The sequence below is a fragment of the Anoplophora glabripennis genome, unplaced genomic scaffold (genome assembly GCF_000390285.2).
Source record: "Anoplophora glabripennis isolate ALB-LARVAE unplaced genomic scaffold, Agla_2.0 scaffold10, whole genome shotgun sequence".
In the NCBI taxonomy this organism is placed as follows: domain Eukaryota; kingdom Metazoa; phylum Arthropoda; class Insecta; order Coleoptera; family Cerambycidae; genus Anoplophora; species Anoplophora glabripennis.
In genome coordinates this window covers 2,087,857-2,114,524 of record NW_019416481.1, presented here as the reverse complement: position 1 = coordinate 2,114,524, position 26,668 = coordinate 2,087,857, and the positions used below count along the sequence as shown (strand labels likewise).

At 34.7% G+C, this 26,668-nt stretch overlaps 4 protein-coding genes across 6 annotated transcripts in view; 1 reads left to right on the top strand and 3 right to left on the bottom strand.

Moving 5' to 3' along the window:
- LOC108903894 (LIM domain-binding protein 2) overlaps positions 1-10,011 on the bottom strand; it is a 168,422-nt gene extending 158,411 nt beyond the window's left edge. The window contains exons 1-2 of the mRNA XM_018706268.2: positions 9,309-10,011; positions 7,824-8,448 (exon numbers count right to left, since the gene is read on the bottom strand). Coding sequence (XP_018561784.1) covers positions 7,824-7,939 — 116 coding nt within the window. The 5' untranslated portion in view covers positions 7,940-8,448; positions 9,309-10,011. The remainder of the gene's footprint in view (positions 1-7,823; positions 8,449-9,308) is intronic.
- Positions 10,012-11,170: 1,159 nt separating this feature from the next.
- LOC108903884 (myb-like protein X) lies at positions 11,171-13,084 on the bottom strand. Its single transcript, XM_018706228.1, has 3 exons — positions 12,682-13,084; positions 12,424-12,625; positions 11,171-12,341 (listed from the first exon to the last, which is right to left on the bottom strand). Exons 1-3 carry the CDS (start codon positions 12,889-12,891, stop codon positions 11,374-11,376), a joined length of 1,380 nt encoding a protein of 459 aa, XP_018561744.1. The 5' UTR covers positions 12,892-13,084; the 3' UTR covers positions 11,171-11,373.
- Positions 13,085-13,930: 846 nt separating this feature from the next.
- LOC108903865 (nuclear pore complex protein Nup154) lies at positions 13,931-23,021 on the bottom strand. 3 transcript variants are annotated; one of them, XM_018706200.1, is made up of 16 exons: positions 22,939-23,021; positions 22,529-22,839; positions 22,055-22,461; positions 21,726-21,997; positions 21,259-21,652; positions 20,749-21,109; positions 20,350-20,603; positions 19,659-20,162; positions 19,185-19,459; positions 18,722-18,875; positions 18,403-18,662; positions 16,146-16,386; positions 15,861-16,089; positions 14,468-14,588; positions 14,289-14,417; positions 13,931-14,228 (listed from the first exon to the last, which is right to left on the bottom strand). In XM_018706200.1, exons 2-16 carry the CDS (start codon positions 22,800-22,802, stop codon positions 14,102-14,104), a joined length of 4,002 nt encoding a protein of 1,333 aa, XP_018561716.1. In that variant the 5' UTR covers positions 22,803-22,839; positions 22,939-23,021; the 3' UTR covers positions 13,931-14,101. The 3 variants fall into 3 exon arrangements, with proteins under 3 accessions (XP_018561716.1, XP_018561732.1, XP_018561724.1); XM_018706216.1 differs by having other exon boundaries at positions 22,529-22,856; positions 22,911-23,010; XM_018706208.1 differs by having other exon boundaries at positions 22,911-23,010.
- A 1,960-nt stretch (positions 23,022-24,981) lies between these two features.
- On the top strand, positions 24,982-26,543 carry LOC108903929. The gene is made up of 4 exons (XM_018706280.1): positions 24,982-25,198; positions 25,629-25,801; positions 26,037-26,144; positions 26,320-26,543. Exons 1-4 carry the CDS (start codon positions 25,043-25,045, stop codon positions 26,462-26,464), a joined length of 582 nt encoding a protein of 193 aa, XP_018561796.1. The 5' UTR covers positions 24,982-25,042; the 3' UTR covers positions 26,465-26,543.
- The last annotated feature ends 125 nt before the right edge of the window (positions 26,544-26,668 follow it).

Here is a 26,668-nt window from a genome sequence, read left to right as displayed (position 1 = left end):
GAGGATGAAATGCTACAACGTTCTGGTAATAACAACGCAGTTTATAAATGTTTAATTCAAAAGTCATAAATAAACTTCTTCTGTTTATAACTTTTGTTCTAATCAATATTTTTTTACGCTCGAGGGCTAGTTTTGTAGGTCATTTGAAGACGACAAAAAAGTACGTTACTGTTTTCTCGTGGAAATGAACGAAAAACGTGAATTTACGTAAAAATTATACAATTAACCACCCTGTAACCAATCTTCCCCCCATTTTTATGACTGTGGAAACTAATATGTTATTGGACATAGTATTTAGTATCTATAGTGATAAATTCAGCTTGCCGAAACAAAAAGTCGCGTCCAACTCTATATTATTCCTGGACCAATTAATTTTGTTGTTTGAAATAATGTATTTTTAAGATATTTTTTTGTTTATTACGCGTAATAAATTTGTTTTACATACATAAGTCCTATTTATTTCCTTAAAGCTGGCGTTTTACAGACAAGAAATTGCACTTTTAGTAAGACAATGCTAGAACAAGTAGATCCATCCACGAAGTGACGAAGCGTAACGTTAAACTAGAGCAACTTCCTTTAATTTTTCGCACTAAAACATCACGGAGAACATGTAAACATCAGAAAATGTACCCTTCCTGGTTTGTCCAACAAATTTATAAAGATATTCAATAATTGCGATTAATGCATGTGTTAACTGTTTCCTAAAAGCATCCTGCGGGGTGTGATTATGTTTATAGTACTGTAAACGATTTTCTGTAAATTCAACAGGCGTGCAAAATTAAGGAAAAACAAGAAAACATGACTCATTAAATTTTATTGCTAGCCGTTTTTATACATGTTCAATTGACTTCGGAAAGGCTATAAAAATATGCTTTTTTCCTTATTTTGAATGTAGTCAGTTGTTTTATAACCTGAAGAAAACTTATATAACTGATACAGTGAAGAAATAGTGTTTCTAACTTGCTCTTAACAAAACGTTCAATTTAAAAAGTTTTACCTTGAAAATATCAAATTTTTGCCTAGACTACATTTCCTCTACCCAAGTGACTAACTTTTAGCCTTTCTAAATTTATCAACCCTAATAACGAGGCAGATATATCTCGTTAAATAGGGGTAGTAAATATCATAATTTTGCGTAACTTAGAAGCCTTTCGAAATATGTTATTTATATTTTAGCACCAATATTCGTAATACTATTACTACTAACAATTAAAATTCTACGTCGTCGTATGTAAGATGTAGGTTTACGGGCGATTTGACACTAAACTTGTCATTTCATCCTCAACTTTTTATTTCTACCTCATTTTCTTAAGTTTAGAAAAATTATTGATCTTCGGAGATCCAAAATTTTTAGAAAAATTGGGTATCGGAAAAACCGGTTAATTCAAAATTGTAAGAAAACGAATAATTCGATATTTTATTTAGGATATACAGGATTTTAGCCACTGTAATGAACAATATGTTGCTTTGGACTCAAAATTATCACTCATGGAATCTGAAAATCTTGCTTTAAGTCAATTTGCAAAAATAATGTCGTTTGGCGTCGGTTTTTAAAACATTTTAACTCTCGTATTTTTATTTTGTTGTAAATGTACTACGCTAATTCAAACAAATTAACTTTTTTTTTCCAAAAAAACTTCTAAAAAAGTCAAATAATGTTCTTTCATAATCGCAAAAGATATCTAACTCCACAGATATTCCGAACTGTTGATATTGAGAGAAACAACTACTCTAACTACTCTATAGGCTACATGTAACACTTAGCACTGAATTACACCAACAATATCCAGTAAATAGCTAGTAGTAATTATCGAAAATAAGAGTAAAAAATTGGAAGATTACTTCACGCATTGAAAGACAGGGTAAACAAAGAAGTTGCGACAATTTCTCAGGTTTTTCTTTTTTGTATAAGTACTGGTATGTTTATAATGTACAACACCCTGTACAATACTCACCCTAAAAGATAAAAATTAATATTTATAAAATATACTAATTTCGATACTTAAGATTACGAGATTACTTGAAAAAAAAAAAACACTAATCAACACTTCTGTCATAAATTATTATTGTTATTCCACAAAGACTTATACGCTACCGCGTCACTCATTTTCTCGCATTCGAAAGTCGTTTGTTACCTGGAAAATGCTGATTTTACATCCAGTAAAACATTAGAAAACAGAATTTCTGGTATTGTGGAACATTGATTCATCTGATAAAAAAATTGTATAATTTTTTTTCTTCATATTAGTTTGCATTAGCTTAATTTCTATAAAATAGAGTAAAAAATACGAGAGCTAAGAATAAATTATACGTTTTTTGAAATATACTAGGATATAATGGGGCTTTTTCTTGATTCTATTAAAAATTGTCGGTTGCGTATGTCGCAGTTAAAAACTGTCAAGCTAGTAGTACTCCACGGGATCATTCATTAGTATTACTACAAACAGGTGCTATTATATAAACAAATATTTACTGTCGCTTATGTAATAAATAATTGCATACATTGAAAAATACCGCAAATAGTGTAAAATGTATTTTTCTTATTCTACGAAATTATAACCACTAGCTTATTCAAAAGTAAATAAAAAACATTTCCGTAGAAGCGCATTAACAAAAACCGTTTTGTAACAAACATTTCTAGTTCAATACAATACAATGCTGCGACAGATGCATATTTTACTATCATTTTTTATTTTGAGGTCACCTTTAAACACTAGGAAGAATATAAGGTTAAAAGATTCAAGGAAGGAAAGAAGGTTACAAAATTTATTTCTGCTTATCCTTTACCAAGACAAAGCGTATCTTCGTCTAGCACAACGAAGGGTATTGAGGAAAACGTCAAAGACAAACACGCTAAAATGAATTAAGAAAAATGGATGTATTTCAGATATTTTTATCAATCGATAAATGACGCATAAAGAAACTATGACGTCTTGGTATAAAATATAAATAGGTATCATATTGCAAAAAGAGAGACGATGCCAATAACAATTAGTATAATGCAGACGATTTTTATACGAATCTGGGCTTTAACAATTATTTTGAAAATTTCTTTTTAATATTGCAAAAATAATAATAATCCGCAGAAAGATATACAGTCCGTACTTTTGTTGAGATAGAATTCTAAGGAAAGAATAAGCCAATAAAGTGCCGTTATCGAAACTACTGTAACAATTTACCGAGGCAGGGGCGTGCCTTGAAATTTTCCGCCAATGTCTTTCTTCCTCGGGTTAATAGCAAGAAAGTGACGAATCGAATCTTCAAATTCTATCTCAACAAATATCGTATAGGCTGTATTTTGTTACTAATAATATGATTTGTGTCTATTAGATGTTTTACCTATTAAATCATATACACAGTGTTTTATTAAGGCTGTATACTAAATTTTGACACAAACATCACTCGAAATGAAAAAATCCAGTTTACGAAGATACAACTCGGTATTAGTTAAGTACCGTATTTTTATTATCTCCATTTCCTAAATTTTCTCTCAACGTCTACCACGTAAATTTAAGAAAAGTATTATTATTTCAAAAATTTAAGAAATATAAATCAATTTAAACGTTATTTGGGGTAAAAATGTGAGAGAACCTAGAAATTTTTTTTCCATTTTGATCATGATTATGAAGTGTTTAAGCTCAAAAAACGTGACTAATTTTTTTCATAATTTTGACTGTTTGAAACAAAGAAACGTTTAGATCCAGATGAAACTTCACAGGGTTCTTCTGGGTATATCGAACTGTACAAGTCATGCTTAACATTGGTCATTTCGTGAATGTTTCTAATTTAGCCGTCAATTTTTTAAAAAACCATAAATTATCCTTTTTTTCCTGTTGTTTAAAATTCGCGTAAAAGATGAAAAATAAAAAAAATCCGAAAAGTTGCGGCATAGGAAATTTATTCCAGTTTTCGAAAATGCCCTTCAATTCTCTGTACGAAAATTTGTCGCCTCGATATCGATGATTGGAGACAAAAGGATCAGTTTCCATTAAAAGTCCGATATTTCGATGAAAAATGGTCGTATTGAAATTAAAAAAGAAAAGAAAATTGAAGCTGAATAAACAAATTATCTGGTCAATGCAATAGCTTAGCTGAAAATTTTGACCGAAAGATCTAAAAACTAGAATCTTAGAGCTATAAAATCCTTTTTTTTAATTCCCGATACGACCATTTTTCATCTAAATACAGCTGTCAAAAATCACGGAAAAATTGACCCTTTAATTTTTTGCATTAGTTTATATATACTAAGAGATTTTTGGTTTAATTAAAAATAGCATTACTTTAATCAATCAAAATAAAAAAATAATAGGTTTTTTAAACATGTGTTAGTTAAATTCTGCAGTTAATAAATAATACTACTTATACAAAAACTGCAAATATTATTTATTTGGTCAAATTATTAAGAATTTTATTATGAAAGTTAATATTTATTAAAAAAGTTGTAGCCCAGTTAAAAAAATATGTAAAATAAAGTTAAAATAAAAGCAACATCATTTTTCGACTTTTTATTTCAATATGTATATGGAAATTCAAATTTTCAAAATCTTGATCCATTCTAATGCAATTTTTAGTTAGGTTAGCTTTTTCGTTTACACAACGAGGAAATAACTTTTTTCTGAATAAAATCCAAATTAATAAGAATATTGTTGTCTTAGTGGTATGTAAATCAAATTAAAATATTTATTTAAATATTAAATTTATCGAATTTATTTGAATTAAGTGAATAGTCTGAAAATACAGAAAAAATATGAGTCAATAAAAATATTCTTTTTTAAAAAAGAAATTTGGTAAAGCGGGCAAATATTAGGCAAAAAATATAATTCATATTAATCTAGTCATATTGTCGACAATTTCGAGATTGTCGTTTCAAACTGTAATTTTTCCAAAAGTTTTATATTTTGTACTCGATTTTATATTATATAATTTTGTTTTATTAATATTTATTAATTCCATTTACAAGAAAACCACTTGAAATAACAAACCTAAGTAAAATGTAGAAACAATAAAATTTTTGTATCGTGGCTATTTTGTTGTGTTGTTTTTCATTTCCATATTAACATATAAATTTCTTCATCGATTATAATTCTGTTAATTCAATTGTTAACAAGTAGGGCAATGTAAAACATAGCATAAGTATAGATGGCGTTGTCGTTTTTGCAAAGAACAATATTCGGCACAGGATAATTTCGGAATTTGAACTTTAAAAATTTTCCTAATCACGTTTCCAAACATAGGAATACTATCGAGGCCCCTCACGTTAAAAATTTCAAACTTATTTCGTACGCGGGTTTCGAAAGTTTATCGTGTCCTACTGGCACTAATTTTGACCGCACCGTCGCGGCAAACAAGGTCCAACCAGCCATCTTATCTTCCCTGGAGCAAGGCTGCAGGTAAATATTTAAAGCCACTAGGTACTAACTACATCCCCTTGTATAGTCCCTACATGTAGAACGGTATATTTAATAAAATATCAAAACATGACGTCTAGCCAAAAGTGATTTTGAACTTTCTCATGAATATTTTTGAAAAGGATAATATTTGGACATTGAAATCTCAGAATATTTCTACAACGGACAATAGAAATATGAATATAACAATGTTAATGGGTAGAATTTGCTGGTCTAGAATATTAAACGTTATGTCATATTTAAAACACATTTTCATTTGCAGATTAATACCAAAAATTAAGACTGACATAATTTTTCCGCGTATAAATCGTTATCTCCATTGTTCTATTGACAAGAGATAAGATAGGTACTTGTTTATATACAACACAAAATTATCTCTTGCCAAAATGTAGGTTATAAGTTACACATATATCGGGATATTTCCGACAAATGCTTTATCTATTCTTAGTAGCTAAATTATTTGGTAGATATGGATTTGGCTGTAGTACTTACACCTACAAACTCAGATAATTCTGCAAATTAATATATTCGGCAAATAAGTTTCGATAAATCTTTTAGGAGCTCCCAAAAATGCTAGAGGAGATGTAATACTGAAGTTCACTTTAAAAAATATGATCGAAACACAAATACGAATTTTTTAATGAATAGAATTTTAGTTCTATTCTAATAATAAAGTATACCAGACAGTTTTTCCTCAAAATTTAGATCGTACCGTCAAAACTACCCTTACTATAGTTTGACTTTTTGTGGATATGGTCCTGCCGATTTTGGTGAATTTATGATTTAAATAATAACATAAATACATTATAAATAAAATAATCCTTGTGTAGATAGGCTATAGTATTATTTTGTCTGGGGAACTTTGAAAGATAAAATTAGTATTATTAGTTAGTGCACATGGTGCTTTTTTTCTCCCCAAACAAAAATTTATGAAGTACATATATTTTTCGAAATGGAATCTATTTTTATAATTCAAAATGAAATCACTTTGTATATCCGTTAAGAGCTTCAAAATAATGAGGAGCAAAATTTACGAACTAGACTGTACAACATTTTTCTGTAACTTGTAAATTTAAGTATAAATTTCGAATACAATAACGTACCTAGACTACATCTGGCTTCTTTCCTTTTAAATATTCCAGCTCAGAAAATCAATATTATCTTCACAATATTTCGTCATTTTCTCTTTGCTTTTAGGTACATTTTTAAATTAAATACATACCTAATTATTTAAATGGCAGGCAATTTTTGCGTAATATGTAGACGCTAATTAAGAAACTTAGAGGCGATTCTTTTGGGTGATATTAAGCCAAAAAGGTTTATAAACATAGGCCCACAAAGTAATAAAGATACAGGGTGTTGAAATAAAAAAAACACTTTCTCTAAAATATTTCTGAAGAAGTTTGATTTGGAATGATAAAACTTAGGCTAATGATTTATTTAATTAAAGATGAAAATATTAATTCGGCTATTTTAGAGATTCCTAAAAACACTTAAAACACCTACATAAAATACCTCTCGTTTCTAAAAAAATGCATAGGATTTATTTGAAATACAATTATAAATGGGAATTAATTATTTTGCTAATTAATACGAATAAGTTCGAAAAAAATCAATGGCGTAGAAATTTTGCATTATTTTCTCGGACTTTTCATAAGTATGTTTTATTGTATATTTAGAAAACAAACACTTTTTTTTTGTAAATAAATATTTCTAGAGCATGATGTTAATAAATGTAAAAAATGTAATAAATCGAAACTGGTTGATTTTTGGATTAAAATTAAATATCTTTTTTCTTGGATATGTATAAGGAATTAGAAGTAGAAATAAGATTTTCAAAATATTCAGTGGCGCCAAATTTCTGGGAATTTTAGGGAAATCATCTCTCGATACCTCCACCACTTGTATATATATTTATATCCGAATTGTGGATTTTTACCTTTAATTAGATACCTACATAATCATCCAAAGTATCATCATTTTGATTGAAACATATTTAAATATAATTTTTAGGTATTACTAGGTAGGTAAATGACATTTTGACAGTGTCGGCAATATAAGCTATTGTTTTCTGTCTTGATTATAATATGTACCAATTAAAACCGAATTAATTGAAAACACAAATTTTTTAAAAATTGCAAGAATTGTAAATGAACAGTCTCTAACTTGCAGGATCTCACGAGCTGCTATCAATAAATTTAAAAAATCATTAATGATCTAACAACACTTTTATAAAAAAAAATACTAAAAGACGTGCCAGCATTTTTTTTTAATTTTTTGTTATACAAAATTTATTTCAAGTTAGTGACTAGCGCTGTATAATCTTCTTGATTTAAAATCACTCAAAGAATAACCCCTGAAGATCGTCAACGTACTTAATTAACGCCCGATAATATAAAAAAAATAGTCACTCACCCTTGTTCAACTGGAATAGGTCCACCCATTTGGCGGGACATCATGCCGTGGCCGGGCTCCATGGGGCCGGACATGGGGTGGCCGGGACCGGGTCCAAAGGGCGATCCGGGGGGCATCCCGAAGCCGGGCCCCGGCCCGAAGTGCTGGAAGTGGTTGCCGGCAGGCCCAGGGCCTCCGACGAAGGGTGGGCCCGACGATCCGGGCCGGCCGAACGGGGGGCCACCCGCCGAGGGAGAGCCGAAGGGCCCCGGCCCGGGGCCGTTGTAGGGCGGGCCGGCGCTGTTGGGGGGCGGCGGAAAACCCGCGTTGCCGACATTCTGAGGGGGACCGGGCCCCGGCGTGGATGAGCCCGAGGGCGCCGGCGAGGCGGTGTACTGGGGAGTGGTGGAGCCCGGCGGCGGGCCGCCCTGGTATGGGGGCGCACCGGCCGGCGACCCCGCCCCCGCCGGCGGGCCTTGGAAAGGCGAGGGCCCCTGAAAGCCCGCCGGCGGCCCGGAGAACGAGTTGCCTGAGTTCTGAGCGAAGTTTTGGGGCTCCGAGCCGGGCGGCGGTCCCTTCCAGGTCGTGGCGGGGTCCTCCAGGGTGACTGGCAGCGTGATGGGGGGCGCTACGCGGCGGCTAAGGCCTGCAAAAGCATAAGATGTTTACCACACCCGGTTACACCCCCTGCGTCAAGCAGAATACAGTTAGGTTATGTGTACCAGTAGCAATTTCTAACCTATACCAAACATATACTACAGAAGGGGTAATTACATTTCGTTTTGCGTTGTGCTGCGCGACCTTGTCTCATAATGCCACTAACACGGGGTGAGTAATTTCAGCGACCTCATTAATAAACTTTCTTTGATCTTATCCCTGGCTGCACCACTAATTCTTACGGATTTTACTTTACATAACACAAACATTTTCGAACTTAACGACGGTTCACATAAACACTTCCTTGATCAACCTCGAACACCCGAATTTTTCATACGGTTTAATTCAACGTATTATTTCCAATTTTGTACAATTCTAAATACAACTTCTCAACAATCACATCTAGTAAACACTGTTGAAGTTAAAACCATAGCGCATGTTTGTCTGCCGCCATTATTGTATATACAAACTACAGTCAACTGTTTTGCCGGTAGGAGTTCGAAAAACGCCGCTAAAATGTTTATTACAAATTAATTTATAAACAAACCCATCCACAATATGGCTGCATCGTTTCACTATCAGTTATATAATATGAATTTTTGCAATTGCTGATGTGACAGGTATTTTTCTGAAAACAACCCGCAGTCGGGTTGGTATAGGTTAGAAAAGCTTTTCTTTGTTATTTGGCTTTGCTTGGATCGAAAAGGAATTACAGATGCCGTTAATGTAATTTTGAAATATTATTTGTGAGGTGTGAGGACCGAGAGAGAGGCAGGCGTCGTAATACACCTAATAAATTGTGCGGCGAGCTAGTGAAAAAGCATAGTAGGACGTATTTTAGATGCCCACCTTTGTCGGCTTTGCCGCAAGCCTTTTCTAGTAAGGGAGCAATGGCAACAGCGTCAACTAAATTTCTTCTTAGGCCTTCTGCAAAAATTATCTTGCGAGAAGCCACCAAGTGCTGCCATTTTCACTGCGTGAAGCCGATGATGCGAGCAGCGGCAGAGGCGTGAACTGCCGACAGCGCTGTGTTTGAACGACACATTCCACCGGTTTCAAATTCAAACACCAAACACAAACACACTGGATACCGCTACAAACTCCCGAAAACTTGCTTAAACTCTCCCGAAACCCCTTTGCTACGAACCGAGCCGCCGAACCAACAAACGAGTTATTTTTTTAAACACTCCCGTGTGTACATTTTTTTCGATTGCAAGTCTTCCATCGCGAACTCAGTCGGCGGTAGTTGACAGTGTCACCCTAAAAATCAATAAAGTTAACCACCCCTTAGCCCTTCCCCACCCTCTGCTCATTCAACAACATCACGACTATCATTACTACACTGAACCGCGTCAAATAGGGCAGCGTTTTTCGACTTCCACTGGATTATCGAGGCACTCTGGGTTTCTACGGAGAACCACCTTTGCCGGTAGCTCACTCACGCTAGGACGTCACTGTCACAGAGACAGCTTTGCCACGTCTGAAGTAAGTAGAGCAGCCGGTAGCCGTTTATCGGCATAAATACGGACCGCTGCGCTTCTACTAGCGTGACTTTACACTGTTGGTTCATTCGCATAAAAAGCAAGTTGAAGTAGAAAAGTGCGACCGACCGCACATGGGCTGACAAACAATAGAGGGGATGGTGACAATTGACAACTATACTTCCATGCACCGCACACTGCACCTTCGCTTGCAGAATGTAAAATGCTCTTTATTTTACCTCTGTCTACACAATACACATCTACTTCCTCGTTTTCTTACGAAACATTCTATAATACTTAATTCGAATAATTCAATGAATTATCTATCATAAACAAAATAATAAAAATTTGATCTATGAATTATCTAGGTATCTATAATTTATAGCTAGCACTGCTAGCAGGATTTTTTAAATTAGCCAGAATGTATGGCTTCTAGGTTTTGTCATTTTTGTACGTAATTAATTACTGTGGAGTTGTACACTCCGAATTACAGAGAAACAATTGAAATTCGTAATACCGTCTCCATCACTCATCCTACGACAGCTCAAAAAAAGAGGTTATTATAAAACAAAAGAGCAAATAACCTCCGGTTAGTTCAAGGTCGTTTTAAGTGTTAGGAGCTATTTTAATTGCGTGACCTTGCAGTCAAAGACTGAGATAGCCGTTTCGTTGTAAATAACCATATTTTATAAGCCGGCCGTAGTATTTGTTTAATTTTGAGTTCGGCTCGATAAATATGAGACCGTGTCCGACGAGTTTCGTACTTTTAACACATATATCATTCAAGGTTTACTACAATGAATCGGGTTGCCCTCAGAGAACTACCTGAGACCTTGAGACAAAGTAAATTTATTACACGCAACCAACGCTCTACTTCCCGCCGGTTTTCCTCATTTTTTTTTACGTTTCGTTTGATAATTCTGGAAAGATTTATGGTTTTACGGCGGCCATCTTCCTCAATAAAACGGCCTAAATTGTAAATATAAATGTTTACCTAGGTGCGTAGAAGAGGAGGCGAGTGTAAAAATTTTCAGATAATCGTTTAAATGGGTTATGCCAATACTACTACAGGACACAATACAGATTGTTGCATTATTGGTTGCCTAAGTCTTTATAAAATAAAAGATAATACACGTACTTGTATTACTGGTTGCCTATTGACTTCAAAATAAAACAAACAAATTCATGTGACATTGGTTGCATATGAAATTGAAAATACAAAACGCTGCACACTATACAGATTCTTGTATTACTGTTTGCCTACCTATTTCAATATAAAGGACATTGCAAAATAATCTGGTGAAACAATAAACGGACTAATATAAATATTCAAGTCAGAAAGCAACCTCGAAGTTAATTTTTTGGCAGGTTATGTATGATAAAAAGGAAATTATAACAATATTCAATTGAAACAAGTTTTTTGCAGTCCCATATCAATCAGAAATAATGCAATCAATTTCAGACTGCTCCATATTGAGGATGATACCGTCACTTTCGTCAGCTACATTAGTTTCACTTTTGTAGATTTTGGAATGACTTGAATTATCTTTCTCATTTTCCAATTCCTTATATTTTGACTTTGTCTTTTCTGAATCTTCCGAATTTCCACTTGATTTTTCATTTTCTTTCTCTTTGTTTCTTTCAACGTTACTGGATACTATAGCATTTTTAGCAGGTGTTATAATCACCGTTTCCACATTAATTATTTTATTTCGTACTTCTGTATTCTTATTTTCAGATTTCCCAAATTCTTTTTCTCTACTTTCACTTGTTTCTTCAAGTACATCTTTTTCATCATGATCATCACTTTCTAACTTCTGGCCGCTTTCACTGCTGCTCTTAACTGGTTTACTACTTTCATTCGTTGAATTAAACTTCTTTTTCGCAGCATTCTCACTTTCTTTAACACTATCTTCTTTCAAATCAATACCTTTCTGACTAGTTTTATCACTCCCAATTTCACCGCAGTTATTTTCACGTTCTGAGGTATTCTTCCGTTTCTCAGAACTATTTCTTTCTTTATCCTCGGTTTCAGAATCGCTGGAAGTTATGACAATCTCGATATTTTTAGGGCTCTCAATTATAATAGCATCGTCATTATCAGATCCTTCGGTTCTCGCTTCTTTTGCCTCACTTTTTCCTTGCTCTTGCGCCTTTTTGCTGCTCTCCAAAGCCAACTGGGATCTAATGGCTCTAGCTCTCGCTTGCAGTTCCAACAGTTCTAGAACGCTCATTAAATTCTGTTCGTCCATTTTGTCTTTGTCAGGGTCTTTGGATTTCTTAGAAGACTTACTGTGATCGGTTTTATCTTGCTTTTCTTTCTTTACTTTTTTCCTTTTGCATTCCTCTTTGATTTTAATTTTACCGTGTTTCTTATGCCGTTTCTTGTTATTTTCGTTTTCTGAAAGTGAAATAAATTAAACTCGTATTTCAGTTCAGTGAAAGCTACGTCAAAATGTTTTGAAATTATACTACATAATTACCCGAGTCAAGATCAATGACAAAGTCGTCATCGGTGATATCATCTAATGATATGACGTCAATTGGTTGTTGTTCTGCTTCGGGATCCGTAGAGCTGCTGTCTTCTTCCAGATTTTGTCCATTGAAAATATATTTCAGTCTCTTATTAGATATACCCAGCAGTTCTTCTAAGAGCATCGAATTAACTTCTTCATTGTCAAGGTTCTAATAAATTATAAATATAACCAAGATTGCATTAAAGTAACTTGAATTTGACTTACTTTTATGCATTCGGGAGCCATGCTTTTAATTTTTTTAGGTTTAATTATCTTCAGAACCTCTTTCATGAGTTTAACTCTGTCGTTGAGGTAGTAGGAAAGTTCGTGTTCGCTTTCATCCGAATCCGACTCGGATTTGCTGATGAGTTTCTTTAGTTTCTTGTCTTTCTTTGAGTGGACCTTAGTGTCTTTTTTCTTTCTCCTTAGATCCATTGTTGAGATTTTATCTGGAATTTATCACACGCAAATGTATATTAGGAGGAATGTTCTTCCTACTTTATAGGTGACTATTGAGTATATCATCGGATTTATTTTCTGTACAGGACCGTTATGAACTGTAGATTCATATCAATACAGAAAATATGCTTTATTTATTTTTTAAAACACTAAACAAATTATAGTTAGGTTAAATTCTTCTTCTTCTTCTAATATGGCAAACGGCAAACACATAGATTACCATAGATTAATAATACAAGAAGGCTCTGTATATTGTATGTTTTGTTATAAAAGTTTCAGCGCTCCTGGTGGGTGAACCGGAAACTATTTTTTATTGAGCTCTTCATATTAAAGATGATTTTTCATCGTTAGAATACTGATTATGTTGAAATAACATTAATAACATAAATGTCATACAGTCTATATGTCATGAAATGAAATATTTACAAAATTATTTATTTTTGAAAAGAAAATTGTTTTAATTTTGAACAGCGAGAATAAAGTTCGGTAAGAGTTCTTTAAAATCTTTCTGTACTGTAATACTTCACTATTATATGAACAAAATTTCGTATGAACTCAGTTTTTACAATGTCGCAAATATATATTCTCATTTTTTGAGTGGATGATATATTTGTATATACAATGTATGTCATATCTTAAACGTTATTGATAATCAGTGTCTACTGACAAAATATTTGCTTTGTATCCACTAGCAAAGACCGATCTACTATTATGAATCATATTCATTGTAGTGTGTACCAGACTAACTTCTCCATTTTTGATATTCAAGGCAATAATATGTAATCTGTTATTATTTTATTCTCATTTATTACAAAAGCATTTTATGCAGTGGCGTCTATATTCCATTTTTAATATTTCATACTTTATAAGATTATTGGCTATCTTTAAGAAAAACTGAATATGGTTCATAAGCTCAAGTCTGGCTATCTAACAGGATAGTGAAAAGGACGATATGATAGTAAAAAAATAGCAATTAAAAAAAAAACAATGTCATACTTCACATTCAGAATTTTATTTAAAAAGAGTTTAATAAAACTGCAATTCAATATAAACATAAGGAAAATACAACACTTTTGTATAAAGTCTAAAAAACACTTTTATTGACTTACTGTTACCTTATTCAATATGTATATAAAAAAAAATTACACGATCATAATGTCAGGCACTGGGCTCCACCGAGTTTAGTTTAAATTCTGGACAGTTTCGCTTGTATACTTCTGAGCTGATTCACTAGATGGTCCGTATTAGGCTTACTATACAAATTCGAGAGCAAGGCGGCCACCGTATCTTGACAAAGAGACGTAATTTTCCTCCTAAAACAAAACAGCAAGTGACGTAACAGCAAATAAAGTAATCACGAAAACCACGCTTACTTCTCGACGCTGTTGTAGCTCTCGTGACTGCTGAGGTAACAGTCTATTAAAGAGGCGGTGGCTTCAGATAGATGGAACTCGTTCTCCTCCATCTGCCAGAAGTGGTCGTTCACCGAGATCGTTATTAAGCTAAAAAAATACGTTAATATTCGAATCGGTGGGCGAAAGGTGCAACTTACTTATTGTACACCATTATCAGTTTCTCAAAGGGGACGTTTATTGATACCAAAGTTGTTGGCACGAGGTATTTGTCAGCCTTCAACTTCGCACACACGATTTCTAGCTCGTAGACGATGTAATCTAAAAAAAATTGTAGGGAACATTTTATCAGTGTTGCCAAGCACATATTACAAAAAAATCACTTTGTTACTAGAACAATTTCATTACCCCTTCCAAGAACTTAACATGAGACCAAAATAAAGGAAGTTTTGGAATAAATTGTTAAAACTAAACCAAACTATTTAACTATATTTAATTTTTGACCAAAACTATTAAAAAATCATTTTACATGGACATATTTACAGCCAAGGTTAAAATATATCATTAAAAAAATTAGCATAAATATTTCATTCTTACCCCAAAATTTTTTAATTTTGTTAATATTTACTAAAAAGTGTGGTTTACGAAAAAGTTGAAAAATCGCTAAAGATGTATGAGTTTTTAAATCAAAATTACAAATCTTAAACCTATTAAAGGTTTTTCTTATCTGAAATCTAATAAGTACAGAAAAATTTAGAATTCTATTTCACTCCCCACCATTTTGACTTCCATCACCACTGTTTTCGGTTAACCTTGCCTCATCTAGATGACCGGAGAGTTCTAAATCTCCAACCAGATGACGAAGAATCGAAATCCCCAGTTAGGTAATGGAAAGTTTTAAATCACTCTCCATACCACATTTTTTTGTCTAGCCTCGCCCACTTTTGTCTCATCCGGCCAATCAGTGACAGGGGCAGTGTAGGACTCTTTCCTTAGGTGGTGGTAGGAGCCAAAATGATGGGGGGAGGGGGGAGAAAAGGAATAGAACCCCCGATTTTCCTCTACTTTAATAACACCATGTTTACAAAGATCCATTTAGTTTTAAAGTATGAAATATTTTTAAATGTACAAATTCACGCTGTATTTTAATTTTTTTCCTAATTTTACAATTTTTTATTTTGTACTTTCAATGTTTTCTTGATTAATATCGAAAGAAGGGCAACTTGCACTTTTATACAAACAATTTTCAATATTTTCTTGTAAAACTCATTCACTCTAAGCCATTCCAAAGACCATAAAAAAATTGTAATGGCATACGAATAGGATTTTGAGGCAGTTGCATTTTCAAAAAAAAGTTCTTTTTTATGCCTGTTTAATAAAAAATATTTGAGTTTCATTTGTTTTTTATTTACTGAGACAGATTGAATAACTCCAAACACTCAATAAATCCGTTTATGGTTGGTAACACTGCATTTTACAAATTCCAAATGTCAAATATCAAACACATTAGTCAATCAACAGCCTAACAGATGGCGCTTTAAGCTTCCAACTTTAAAAATATGTGCTACAAATATCAAAAACCTGTCAACTTACCCAACGGAAAACATTGCGACGAATGCGCGTACTTCCTAGCTAGATGCTTAACTTTCGTTAACACCTGATTCACCCTGTCGTTGCCGGAACCCGAACTCTTCCTTATCTCGTCCGACAAGATCTGCTGCCATATCGACTCGATCAGGACACTGTCGGTGTAACCGGCGCAATCTATAATAGCCAGCTGGCACTCTAGAAGCTTGTACGGTTCCGCAAAGTTCTCATACAACTACGACAAAAGAAACGTATGAATAACGGAAGTCGAAGGAAGGAAACAACGCTCACCTGCGAAATTTCGAACAGCTCGGAATTGAGCATGATTATGGCCTCCTGCGCATTGGGGATCTGATTCTGCATGTTGACGATGGCGTCTAAGATCTGTTCCTGAACTTTCGCCACCTCCATCTTGTCCTCCAAGTCCCGCAGGAACATTCCTAGGTAGGGAGCGTACCCGACCTTGTCGCTCCTCATGCACATGATCGCCCTGGCGAGGTACGACAACCTGTCTTTTAGCGGAACAGCGTTTCTGAAAAAAACGTCGTGGGATGATAAAACGTGTGATTCGGAGGCGTGGCAAAGTTCCGATGTTATTCGACACACGAAAAAAGGTGCAAATAAAAGTCGGAGGGGATAAAAAATACTGATTTTTTAAATTATTTTGAAATGTACAGGGGGTTGTATTAAAGCGAGGCACTCATAAAGTTAGTTTTTTAAATGAAAGATGTTTAAATGAAGTGTAGAACATTACGAGGGCTTTTTAGCAAATAGGCAACCAGCAATACATTTTATAGATTTTATTACACACACAGTTTGTCTAAATATGAATCAATGCACAAATAGCAGACTTTCCTCCATTCTAACGCAGATTTTTTATAAAATGGAGTTAGTTTGAAACTCAAATTACCTTTTGTTGGAAAGAAATGTGTAATTTGCCGTTTTTTAACAAGCAGCATCGTAAATTACAAATTTTTTATACACCAAAAAGTTATTTGAGTTTCAAACTAGCTCCATTTTATAGAAAAATTGTGTTAGAATGGGTGAAAGTCTGTTATTAGTGCATTGATTCATATTTAGATAAACTGTGTAATAAAACCCATAAAAATGTATTACTGGCTGCCTATTTGCTGTAGAGCCCTCTTAAGAAAATAAAAAAATTTATATGCGTGCGACAAATATTGCGTGGAACGATTGAGACGTGTAAGGGCTCAAAATGTTCGTCTAGTAAGAAGTTTTCAAACGCAGAGTGGTACTTTTCAAAAATCCAAAATGGCTGTGTACGGCAAAAATGAAAAAAATTCGCAACCAATCGGGTCATTTTTTGAGGGACACCTCTTAAAAGCTGGTGTGGTCGGATGAAAAAATCCAAAATGGCGGTTAAAAAAACGATTTGGCGACTGAATTTTTAAAAATCAACCGATTTACACCAAACTTGGTATACGGGAGTATATGAGGTCGCTGATTACGAATCCGATGTCAGATTTGCAAAATTCAAGTAGGCGGATCCATGATGGCGGACCAAACTTCAGAAAATCGAATGATTAACACTCAATTTGGTATATGAGGATTTTTGGGGTCGCTCATCATGTATCTTAAGTTGGATTTGCAAAATTTAAGATGGCGGATTCAATATGGCAAAAGATTTTATCTGCCATACTAGATTTGTCATTTTTTAATGACCTCTGAAAACCCCCCATATACCAGATTTGGTGGAAATCGGTTGATTTTCCAAAATTTCGTCTGCCATCTTGAATTTGCAAATCTGACCTCGGATTCGTAATCAGCGACCTCAAAAACTCCCGTATACCAAGTTTGGTGTAAATCGGTTAATTTTTTAAAATTCAGTCACCAAATCGGTTTTTTGACCGCCATGTTGGATCCGCCATTTTAGATTTTTTCATTCAACCACACCAGCTTTTAAAAGGTGTCCCTCATCTACAATTTGAGCTAAAAAATAAAACGATTGGTTGTGAATTTTTTTTTAACTTTTTTGCCGTACACTCAGGTTTTCTCCAGCTTCCAGCTGCCATGTTGGGTCCGCCATTTTGGATTTTTGGAAAGTACCACTCTGCGTTTGAAAGCCTCTTACTAGACGAACATTTTGAGCACTTACACGTCTCGATCGTTCCACGCAATTTTTATCCAGGTCGGTGATCCGCTTGACGTGAAACATCCCATATTTATGTCACTAATTGTAAATACAACCATTTTATGTTTTAAAATAATTATTTTTGCTGGTTTATAAAACGTTACGAACTAAAAATAAATTAAAATACTTATTGATCAAATAGATTCGAAATATTATTTAAAAACATTTCAAAACTTCTAATAAAAAGTTAATAAATTTGTTGTTTTAAAGCACTGCGTTTAGTTTGCAAAGGATAGTGTCCGTTACCTCTAACATTGACCTAGTTTCCGTGGACTACATAATAACAATCCGCCTGATGTGATATGACAATCAGGCACTAGGCGAGCAAAAAAACAACCGGTAAATGTTAATTTTACACATTTTTATTGCATTGCAATGCAATTACATGAGACTCACCCGGTCCTAGAAGCGAGGTTATCCAGGATCCTAGCTGCTGCGGCGTGATTGTTGTTGCTCTCGTAGAACTTCCACAGTAGATCCATGACGGCTATATTATCGGGATGTTGCGAAGAGGTATGCTTCAAGTAGGTCTCCAACGAGGATTTTCCTATCTTTATCAGGTCGCTAGTCATGTTTTTCGATACCATCCACTCGTACAATGCCACGTGCATGATTTCGTCCGGGCATTCCAAGATCTCGTTTATGACTTGCTTCATCTAAAAAAAATGTGGAAAATAAGTATTTTTAAGATCGTTTTATATCTTAAATTACTTACGATAGGCCCAACGTGGGACTGATCCAGTCCGTTCAACAGAATAGACTGAGCGCTACTGTAGAACTGATCTTGAGGTATGCTAGCGACACGGTTTTGATTCTGGTCTGTATACAAACTATCCAACATGTTCAGTACATGCTTATAAATCTCCATTCTGCGGAAACAAACATAAAACAAATAAAAAATCTAGAAATGAGTGAGGCGCTTTGAAAAAAAAAAAAAATGACTCTTACAGCTGCCGTACTGGGTATTTTTATTGCAGGACTTAATTTTTATGTTCAGTGAGTGTAATATTACGTCTGTGTGGTCGATAATGATCAATTTGAGAATAATACATGATCAGACAAATAGAAAAAAATTGTAGATAACTGTGGATTAAATTAGAGAAGGGAAAACAATGGGGCATATTTCAGCGCATATTCTAAGCGAGATTTTAGTGAAGAGCGTCTCAATATTTTCTTACCTCTTCTGGTAGTAGCTGAACCCTTCCTGATCGGCTCCGTTGTCCTCCGAATTATAAAAATTCTCAGCTATCTTATCCGGATCGATTTTTCTGCCGCAATGATGGCAGAGCTCCGTCACTGCTTTGTAAGCTTTCAACGCGGTGAATTCCTTGCACACCTCGCACAGATTAACGTTCGGGGCGATCGTTTTGCACAGTTCCAGGGCGGAAAATATCATTTCTTCCTTTTCGTCGACGTTTTGTACCGTCCTCGAAGATTTCAGAATCTCGTTGGCCTATAGGGAAACACAAATGATTAAGATACAACAATTTCATATTCTCTAAGATTTTTTTTGCATTGCATATCCTAATTGTGTAAAAAATTTTTGTGAGAATACATGTCATTCATTCATGTCATGTTTTGTTAATTAAAGACAGTATTATTTTATAGTTTTTTTCAACTGAATTTTACAATATTAGCAGGCCGGGAATTACCTTCGAGAACGCAGCATCCTCCGTCCTGTACAGGTGCGGGCAAACCTCCCTCAATTTCGCGCTTATAGAATCCACGGAAGCGTTATCGCCCAGGTAACTGTTAACCAACGTCGTTATTAGCATGGAGCAAACGTCCTGCCTGTGGAGAAACAGTTCTTTAAATGTGGTGTTCTGTAAGACCTGTTGCTGGTTCTCCGGCAACGCGCCTATCAGTGAATGGAACTGATGCTCACAGAGGATTCTCCACAGCCCTATTATCTGGCAACAGTGGCAGACGAACGTTTTCAGGGAGTCCAACGACTGGCGCTCTTCCAGCTGCGCGTCCTGTATGGTTTGGTTCATTCGGGTGACGTTCATCGAGGTGTTGTTGTACATAGAGCTTTGGGGGTTGGCCGAGGCGGTGGTTATGTTGGAAAGCTGGGTGTTGTAGGCGAGAAAGTTGTGGAGAGCCGTGAGGTTGTTTAAGATGTATATGCAGTCTTCGCTCGTTATCGTGCTGATGTTCTAGAAACGACAAAAAAAAGGTATATATCAGCATCCTGTTCTCGGGCTAGGTTCTGTGGGAGGATTTATGATTAAAAATTTGTAAACACATTTAAGAAATTAAGCTTGACGATATAATGACTGTAGAAAAGCGATCTAATAAAAGTTAATAAGAACAATTTAGAAAAAAATGAGACTAAAAACTTACCGTTACCGTTTTCCAGTCCATACAAATCCTGTCGACGCACCTTCTGTTCCAGATGGGTCTCAAAATTCGACATAAATACAAATAAAGCCCGTTGTGCTTGGGCGAAAAAGTGAAAGGGCTAACTACATCAAAGGGAGTCTGATGTGGCGACATAGTCTGAGAAAGATTGGGACTCTGTGGGAAAACACCCTGTTGATATTGATGTGAAGCTGGAGTCGAAATGATGTTCGGAGAGAACATTGATGTACCAGAAACTGTAGAAAGAAGTAAAATTTTTAAACCGAAACATGAAAATAAAAAATACGAATGAAAAACATAATAATCACAAAAAACAAGTAAAAAAAAACAAAAACATATTTTTTTTTAGGAACGAATACTGTAAATTATAAAGAATCTTACAAATATTAGTGGCGTTAATGGGTGACAATCTCGGTTCGCCTCCAAACAAGAAGAATGCCCTTGTGGCATACTCCGAGATTTCCACATTGTCATCGCTCTCCAGAGAGGCCAGGATCAGGCACGTCGCGCAAGCCTGGTCCTCCTTCTGAATCATGAAGAAGGTCTTCAGAGCCTCCGTATCGATCCCACGGCTGTCCTTTAAAATTTGTTTAAGCAAATCGACCGGCCTGAGTTTGACGAAGATTTGTACGCCGTGCGAAGTTAGGACGACGTATTTGTGTGGGGCCTCGGCATGTTGCCTAACCACCATCGGGGGGGCTTCTTGCATGGTGGAGCTGTAGAGATGAACGTCGTGTCTCACCTAGGATTTAACAATTTGTTTGTAAAAAAACGTGGGGTATTTCGCTGACACAATTGACGAAGTGTTAAATTCACAAACTTCCAACTATCGAACAAATCAATAGACTAAAATATACACCTGTACATCAACATATTCGTATCGTTTCTTACCTCGGCCATCGCCAGAGCAGGTCCGTCCAAATTAACGGTATTATAAGCCTCCATAAGTGTCTGAGTAAAAGGGAACAGATCCGAGCTCATACACCACAGCACGTCCTTCTCGTTAACGGTGGAAATCAGTACGAGGTTCCTGTCTCTATAATTAGACATGTGAACGGCTCTGGGTCTTACAGTTACGTTCGCGGAATAACCCGGCGGCAAACGTACGTGTAGTAGGGTTAGAGTGTAAGGCCTCTGGTTCGGTTGGAGGTTCGAAAGACTGACGACGGACATGTAAAACCTGACGCCAGTTTGCGAAACTGCCACGAGGTTTATGTTTCCCGATTCGTAAGCTTCAATTGCCGATATGCTTACAATTGGCCTGAAATTTTGACTATCCAACGTCCTACAAAGAAAAACGTAACGTAAGTATATTACCTGTCAATTTTTATATAAAGTTTTTTCTATTTACAACTTACTTAACTGTATTCATTGCCTGGTTCACTAAGGAGGCCTGCGAGATTTTTGTCACTCTGGAAAAGGAATTCCCCTTTTCACCCAAATCACAAACCTCAATAGTTCCTTTTTCTGTTAGAGTATACAGTATATGTCGACTATTATCTACCGATATTTGACAAATACCATCCTCCTCGCTCAAAGCCGCATTTAAAAACGAAGGGACCAAGAACGACAATGCACTCGTCGATAAATTTACTTTCTTACATCGCTTCCCAAACCACCCACTTTCGGCCTAAAATTAAAAAAATATATCCACATTTTAATCTACTGAAATTATGCTACCTCTCACCTGATAAGAAATTTCATACAAACTGCCTTCCTTCGTACCAAGAAATAACCTGCCCTCAGAAGTGCCTGTAATGGTAGAAACCGTACTCCCGTCTGTGGGTATCGTAAACACGGGGTCCGGAATTAATTGTATTTCCTCCATAGGTCCTCCGGGACCTTCGGTGAATGTAACGCCAAGCACTATGATGTCGACGGCTGTTGTTAGAACCAACAGATATTTTATGAAAGCATGAAAAACTCCCGGTTTCGGCTTCACAAGACCTACACATACAATAGTTTCATTTATTCCATCGAAATAAGCCAAGTCGGTATTCTCTTCATAAGTCCACACATATATGTCACTGTCGACTGTAAGCCAGGCTCTATTTATTTCCGCAAATAAGCCCATCATGCAGTGACACTGAACATCTAAGAAAGAATTAAGGTATAAATTTTTATATCGACACGTAAAAAAACGTAAATATGAAAAGGATACGAGAAAAGTGATCCACAATTTCTGGTGGCAAAGGTACATTATTTACGCATTTTATTTGGGTCATATTATTCATCACATGTGACATTCCACTCAAAGTTGGATAATCCTGATCTGTAAGGCCACTCGCAGTTGATCCTGTTTGGGGGTTGATATTCATGAAATCAATAAGTCTTGGGGCATTACTATCTGTTAGTAAAGACTTATCTACGTTTCTCGCTGATATTTCCATTTTGTGAATAGGGATTTGGCTATTATCTATCATCTGATTGTACATTATGCTGGGAATCAGGTTTGGCGGCTTAACGCCTAACCTAAAAAATAACCGGTACTGCAGGGGTTATGGCTATTCAAGCAATTTATCGCTGCAATATAAATAGCTTACTTGGAAGAGAGAACAATTATTAGCAAACCTTTGTGAATTAAAGCTGTAAACAAGACGTTAACAAAACATAGCACTATGACTGTTAAATTCACTTTAAAAATTGAACTCGATTAGTTTCAAATTGACAAAAATGACACTTAAAATTTAAAACTTCGTCTTCTTCTTCTTAAATTTTATTCAGACTTCGAAAGCTTTCATGTTATGGCATCTCTGTGCCAAATTAATAAAAGATATCTGTAAATAATGAAGATATTATTTTAACTATTTAAATTAATTCCTAGAAGAACATATTAAGTATTTTACAAAGCAATTCTGGGTAAGTCAAATATTATTCCAAAAAGAACAAACCTACTTAATTATTTACGCAAGTTGAAAATTAAAAATATCCCACATACAGCTAGGTATTTATCTATCTAATTATTAGAATGAACAATCATTTTCGTCGACAGATGGATTAGCTATGATGTCGCGCACTCAAAATCATAGACCTCACAAACTAACAAAGTAACTGAAAGTAAATGTCAAATCAAACAATTTTCTTTATTACTATACGAGTAGATACCTAATAACCGATTTCTTTATATAATGGCCATCCTCTATGGCTCTCTGTTAAAAATTTAAAAATGGAAATTCAGAGACATTTGAATATCTGGATATCATTCCTTTACATTTTGTTTTATTTTTTCTATTGTCTCAACTGTAGCGCTATTAACCTCTTTTTTCAGCAACAAATGGATTATCGTAAAAAATTATTTAAAAAATTTTCATGCGTTGTTTTGATGGGCAATACGAATATAATAAAATTATTATCAATTTCTGTACTGTAATAAAAAATAATCATTTTTTTATGGAAATCAATAATTCAGGAAAATTATTAGATCGAAATTTATGAAATTGCAGATTACTTAATTTATTTTTATCATTACTGATTTATTTACTTTGCGCAGAAAACCCTGTGAGCATTTTTCTAAGAAATTAGGCGTGGTCTAAAGGAGAGCGCCCCGTGACGGCGAAAGCGAGGCGAAATAAATTTTTCATCTCTTTCGTAAATCATTGTAGTTCAAATTGGTGCAATTTAGACATCAAGAGAGCAGACACAACCACCTGACTCTCGAGTGGCTCTTCATTGCGGGCCCATACAGCTCGCGACCGAGAATTTATCCACAGCAATTTGCCAGAAGGACTTGCACAAATTGAAATGTAAAAGCTGTCGCTTCTCTCGAAACAAAAATCAATATATCAATTAACTTGGCCGCAGAAGTGAATTCGTTCGATTGTCATAACTCGGTAGGGCGTTTGTTGATAAATAATTTGGAATTTGGTCAGTGGTGTACGATTTCATTTCCGTATGAATAATTAGGTTAACAATTGCATTAATTAAACTTGTTTTACCAAGAAATTGGCCAAGTTAGACTTAATATTTATTAGGTATCACTATATTGCAACTCGATGATTGATGATTACAGTTTACTTCAAATTAAACATTTTTATTACTACTTGCTTCTTGCTTCATTTAAGAAATAGGTACAATAAAATATTTGAGTAGCTTTAGCAACAGTGCATAATTTTTTATGTTTGTACCATAGGATGAGGTGTAGTTTAAAATAAAAAATGCATTATCAAGATTATTCTATTTAAAGTTAGGTATGATTAGGTTGAACATTTTGTGCATTGGGATGAATAAAAGCGTGATGGTATGTTTTGAATTGTAGGCATTTCAAGCGTCTGTCTGTCGTCCAGTTCCAGTTCTAAATATAGACTTGGGATTTAATAAAGGTCTGTATATTAAATGTAAGTAGAACAGAACTAGACAGAAATTTCAATAGAGCTTGACATGGAATCTCGAATGCATAATTTTCATTGCACAGACTTAATACTACCAGTACGATTTGCTTAAAAGTTAAAATAAAGTACCAATTAGGTATTGTTAAAATTGTAATAATGGAATTTCGGTGAAACTGTCAACTTTTCTTCTTACCCTCGTAATCTATACTTGCTAACACAACTACAGGTGTCAACAACTTCTTAAGGAAACAGACAATAATTAGTACAGGTGCGTGAACAATTTTAATCTAATTACTTAACAAAGTGACTGTTTAGACAGTGTTTGGAGTGGATGTCTTTATTCAGTTATGTGTAGATCCACCATAGAAGACTTTAACGTCGTTGTGAGGCTCGCAACGTATTTGATATCACTGCAAATTGTTTTGGATGTGTCCAGCGGTCAAGATGTAGAAGTTCCAAATCCTTTGTTCCACTTTCCCGGAGGATCGGACCCCTTTCAAGGCGTAAGTCAACGTTTCGTCTCGTTTTTATATTTGAATATGCTGTATACGTATTGCAGAGCTGATTAAATAGCATTAAAAAACACACAGATTTTAATTGAAATGTAAATTTCTGCTGTTATAATAATTGTTGTATAGGAATAAATAAAACGGTACTTGTAGCAGGTAAAAGCTAAGAAAACCGTTAAATATTGGTCACAAAGGCGATGATGAAACCATTTATGTACTTTATAACAGATAATGGGAGTAGGTAATAATGGAAATGCGTTCTTAGATCACGATATAAAATATAAAATTAATATTGTTGACATATTTAGGTACAATAATTAATTACAGTACAGTTAAATGTAATCTACAATTTCGGTTAATCTCAGTAAGATTAAATACAGAGATAAATATAGCAATTTCTGTTAAATCCCATGTTTTTTTGCAGATTATTCTGGCTATAGACCTTCCGCTAGACAGCGGAGGTTTCGCAGATCTACATTTTTCCTTGCTCTACGAGGCTGCGTATGTGTTGCCAACAAACGAGACATCTTTCGACTACCCGCCTATAATAGCGAGCCGGAAAATTTTCTACGATATTTTTGAGGAGAAATTTAAATCGTAAGTATTGTACAGATTGAGCCAAATGAGAGACTGACAACTATAAAGCAAAAGTACTACACTTAGAACATCTCGACGAGTTTTTGAATTATTTGAGATGAACATTGGAATTTTGAGTTTATATTTGAATTAGGCACTTCTGTTTTGTGTACAATTTTTTTTTTACGTGATAGAAGAGAGCTATTATTGCAACTTCAAAGAAACTTTCTTCAGCATTCTATTTAATCTGTTTTAGATATGGCTACCCTGGGAAAGATTGCCTTTTGAGAGCAATATGTGAATCGGCTGAATTTTCTGTTCAACATACGGGGGTCTTAGGAGATCTAGTCCACATCCTTTTAATGTAAATATTAGCAACTTTATTATTATTCTTTCCTTAATCAAAATATGTTGTTTCGTTAGCAGCATATAAGTTCAAATATACAGCGTTCTAATATGAAAATGTCAACTATAAGTTTTTTTTTTAAATAATTTTAAATTTTAATATGATAATTCTGTACTTGTCACATTTTTGACAGGCCTTCCACTTCTAAAGCAGAATATTTGTTGGGCGAAGAGTACAAGGAATCGGAAGAATATGGAAGAAGAAATGGACACTGTAAGGAATACCAATATAAATGTTCTTTTAGTTTGTTAGAAAAAATAAGTCGGATTATATTGTAATATTTCTTGATAAATGTAACAAAATGATATTGTTTTCATATCAGATGCAGTTTGACTTTGAAAATGATTGATTTGATTAAATAAATGAACAGATACGATTAAATTGATTTAGAACACATATAGGGTGTAATTACAATTGTGTTAAAAAAATAAGAGTTTTACAAATTTAAAAATATTTTCTTATACAGGATGTTTGAATTCCAC

What these genes read in the sequence shown, in the direction of transcription:
- LOC108903884 (XM_018706228.1), bottom strand. Translation starts at nt 12,891, where the DNA reads ATGGATCTAAGGAGAAAGAAAAAAGACACTAAGGTCCACTCAAAGAAA. An exon ending in TGGCTCCCGAATGCATAAAA is followed by an intron (nt 12,626 to 12,681) that starts GTAAGTCAAATT and finishes ATAATTTATTAG; the next exon opens with AACCTTGACAATGAAGAAGT. An exon ending in TGTCATTGATCTTGACTCGG is followed by an intron (nt 12,342 to 12,423) that starts GTAATTATGTAG and finishes TTTCACTTTCAG; the next exon opens with AAAACGAAAATAACAAGAAA.
- LOC108903865 (XM_018706200.1), bottom strand. Translation starts at nt 22,802, where the DNA reads ATGTACAATCAGATGATAGATAATAGCCAAATCCCTATTCACAAAATG. An exon ending in AGCTGTTCGAAATTTCGCAG is followed by an intron (nt 16,090 to 16,145) that starts GTGAGCGTTGTT and finishes CTTTTGTCGTAG; the next exon opens with TTGTATGAGAACTTTGCGGA. An exon ending in AGCTACAACAGCGTCGAGAA is followed by an intron (nt 14,229 to 14,288) that starts GTAAGCGTGGTT and finishes GTTTTGTTTTAG; the next exon opens with GAGGAAAATTACGTCTCTTT.
- LOC108903929 (XM_018706280.1), top strand. Translation starts at nt 25,043, where the DNA reads ATGTGTAGATCCACCATAGAAGACTTTAACGTCGTTGTGAGGCTCGCA. An exon ending in GATCGGACCCCTTTCAAGGC is followed by an intron (nt 25,199 to 25,628) that starts GTAAGTCAACGT and finishes GTTTTTTTGCAG; the next exon opens with ATTATTCTGGCTATAGACCT. An exon ending in TTTGAGGAGAAATTTAAATC is followed by an intron (nt 25,802 to 26,036) that starts GTAAGTATTGTA and finishes AATCTGTTTTAG; the next exon opens with ATATGGCTACCCTGGGAAAG.